At 48.6% G+C, this 3,007-nt stretch overlaps 2 protein-coding genes across 3 annotated transcripts; one reads left to right on the top strand and one right to left on the bottom strand.

The window, feature by feature from the left end:
• Nucleotides 1-379: 379 nt before the first annotated feature.
• H257_13980 lies at nt 380-1,691 on the bottom strand. Of its 2 annotated transcripts, XM_009841686.1 has the most exons (4): nt 1,355-1,691; nt 1,168-1,298; nt 814-1,106; nt 380-749 (listed from the first exon to the last, which is right to left on the bottom strand). In XM_009841686.1, exons 1-4 carry the CDS (start codon nt 1,660-1,662, stop codon nt 462-464), a joined length of 1,020 nt encoding a protein of 339 aa, XP_009839988.1. In that variant the 5' UTR covers nt 1,663-1,691; the 3' UTR covers nt 380-461. The 2 variants fall into 2 exon arrangements, with proteins under 2 accessions (XP_009839988.1, XP_009839989.1); XM_009841687.1 differs by having other exon boundaries at nt 380-1,106.
• A 574-nt stretch (nt 1,692-2,265) lies between these two features.
• Nucleotides 2,266-2,913, top strand: H257_13979 (hypothetical protein; the record flags this gene model as incomplete). The annotated part of the gene is made up of 3 exons (XM_009841685.1): nt 2,266-2,341; nt 2,539-2,753; nt 2,830-2,913. The coding sequence occupies 3 exons, from the start codon at nt 2,266-2,268 to the stop codon at nt 2,911-2,913; spliced, it is 375 nt and encodes a 124-aa protein (XP_009839987.1).
• Between the last annotated feature and the right edge of the window lie 94 nt (nt 2,914-3,007).

Genomic DNA, 3,007 nt, shown 5'->3' with positions numbered 1-3,007 from the left:
TCATTGGGTATGGTACTACTACTCAAGCTCTACTCTCTGGTAACTGTACAATAAGCTTAGTGCGGTGCTCTAATAGTAAGTGTATTTTCCTGTCGTGTTGGCAAGAAGTGGTGACAATGCCGCCATCTGGCGGAAATCAGACCTTAAGTACGAATTTTTGGATTTCACACTGTAATTTTGGAATACTAGTACTACTTCGAAGTAGCGTTACTACTGGTATTTTAATAGTAACGTTACTTCGTACTACGTAGTACTGTACATCTTAATTCGTACTTACCGGTACTGTTAATGGCAGTCACGTCAAGATACACTAATTAAGGTTATTAATACTGTATTACGTACTTGAAGTACGTAATAATATCAGGAGCACCACTGCAAATTCTGATAACGGTACTCTGGAGTATTATTATGAGCAACAAGCCAAAATCTATTTTAAGAAAGTAGGGTGAAACGGATGTTGATCAGCCGCAAAAGCTGTCAGGTGCCGCCGGTGCAAACTTTGCGTGCAAGTCCAGCGTCGAGTGGGTGTCGTGGTCTGTAGACGTGTACGACTGCAAACGGTGGACCGTGGTGAGGAGGTCGCGAAACGCCTTGTCCACGTTCGACCCGGTCTTGGCTGATGTTTCCAAGTACATCATATGGTGCGACGCCGCGTACGCTTGGGCTTCGGCCGTGGTGACGGCGCGCTTGTTGAGGTCTACGTCGGCTTTGTTGCCGACGAGAACTGTCGTAAGTCCTGGCTCGGCCACCTAGATATCGTCAATAGTACAGTACCAACTAGTACCGTATTTGTCGAGGGTGAGAACAACTCACTTGGAGGAGCTGGTCGAGCCACTTTTGAATACCGTCAAACGTGGTTTTGTCCGTCACGTCAAACACAAGCAACGCACCCACGGCCTTGCGGTAGTAGGTGCTCATCATCGCATGAAAGCGCTCTTGACCCGCCGTGTCCCAGATCTGCGCCTTCACAGGCACGCCGTCGACCTCCATCACGTGCGTGAGGAACTCGACGCCGATCGTCGATGCAAAATCCGTGCTAAACTCGCCTTTCGCCAACCGACTAAGCAAGTTGGTCTTGCCGACCCCGGAATTGCCCAGTAAGATTACTAGGGGTCATCAGTCTAAAAACCCAACGAAGGAAACAGCGACAGGGTCTAAATTGAATACCCTTGTTCACAGGGGGCTTGGCAGTGGATGATGTCGCCGTGGCAGTTGTAGCAGCTTGCACTACATCTGGACGTCGGACCCATTCGTCCTTGAACTTGCATGGGGGATTCGCGGCAAACGTCGTGCCATACCTATCCACCGTATACAGGTGTATAAATCGTGTTCCCCTGTCGGGATTTCAACACACCGTTTGTCTAGTTCCGTGTACAACACGAGCATTTTGGCCGCGTTTGTGCCGTAATACGCCACCAACGCGTCGACGTCCGTGAGCTTTTCGGGGAGGTTGCGCTCGGTGTAGAACTTGGTGAGAAATTCGCGTGGGGTCAACGGCTCTGGTTCAAACAAGCTGATGTTTTGCACGAGTTTCAGAAACGATGGCGACACGCGCTTCACGACAGGAGACGAAGCGCCAGTCGCTGCAAACGAGGTCGCCTTTGGCGTTGTCGTGGTGGAGATGCCAGTGGGGGTGATGGCCGAAGTAGTAGAGGAAGCCATGGATGCAAGACGAACACAAGATCGAAAATGCCAATTGAAAGTGGTTGATGTATTTATATCATCAATAGGGACGGCAGCCCGAAAATAGAAACGTCTCCATCGCCTCGTTGAGTTCCATTCACCAATCGCCTACAACGGGACGAAGGACTATATACTACGTAGTATTGATGCACATGAATGCACTGCCATCTACGCTAGAATCTACCAATGCGGCTTCGGGTACCCTGCACACCGAACAAACAATTCGACCAATAAGCGTTGAGTAAAAATTTAATGCCCATTGACAATTCGCACGCATTTCGCCGTCAACTATGGCCCATCTGTGGTGGCCCGTACCTGCGAAATAGGAACGTACTACAAGTACTTTGAAGTAGTACTGGTAATAGCACAGCCACTACCATTGTAATAGTAACGAAATTGTTGAATTTATGAAACTACCTTGACATTTGGAAAAAGTCGCCGTAAACAGTACGCATCGAGTGGGTGTTGAAGTGGTCCTCTACTTCGACGTTGATTGGTTGTTAATTGGCCAATCCCGTTCGAGATATGCTGGTTGCGTGTCAAATTTCGACCCTCCCTGTCTGTAACTTTGAGCTCGAGATCATGCGCTTCCTCATCGACGTTGTCGCTTCACTCACCCCTAACGACCACCACGTGTGCATCCTGGGAAATGTGCCAGGTATGAAGAACAACTCGTAGCTCCAGGAGCTGACCATGTAGCCTAGAACTGGGCGCATGGAATCCAATGCATGCTGGTAAGTCCGTCAAAGAACACGACTCGTCCTCATTAACACCAACCAACCTCCCCACTCCGTCGACATCCTTCCTTTCAATGCCACTAAGGAAGCTATTTATATGTATACTGTTACGTCGTAGTGATCATGCTCAAGGTATCGACGTCGCCTACAAGCACAACATGGACTGCGACGGTGGAAGGACTCGAGTTACCAACTCTGGCAATCGAGTACAAATATGCGATAGCGTCGACCCAAGACCACACGTTTGTGGTATGGGAATCCCTGCCGCTCAACCGAACGGTCGTGCCAGAACCCATGGTCCTCGGAAATCAACATCGTTCAGGCAATAGCGAGGTTCATTTCCACTATCAAAATGGACATTTGGGTCGTCGAATATGGGAATTCTTACGATATTCTTGCATGGGAATAGGTTCACGATGGCTGGTTCGGGCTTGATACGCGGGAGTTGGGCGACTGCTCCAAGCTCCACATCGAAGTACGTATGTACGGATAGAAGAACTACGAATAAGTAGTACAAGTACTAATCTAGTTTGAGCTAAAACTGGTTGTTCATAGTTCTATACCTGGGATATATATATATATATATA

This window comes from Aphanomyces astaci (assembly GCF_000520075.1).
Source record: "Aphanomyces astaci strain APO3 unplaced genomic scaffold supercont1.52, whole genome shotgun sequence".
Classification (NCBI taxonomy): Eukaryota; Oomycota; class Saprolegniomycetes; order Saprolegniales; family Verrucalvaceae; genus Aphanomyces; species Aphanomyces astaci.
Note: the sequence above shows the minus strand (reverse complement) of the source record. Positions and strands in the feature narration are given on the sequence as shown.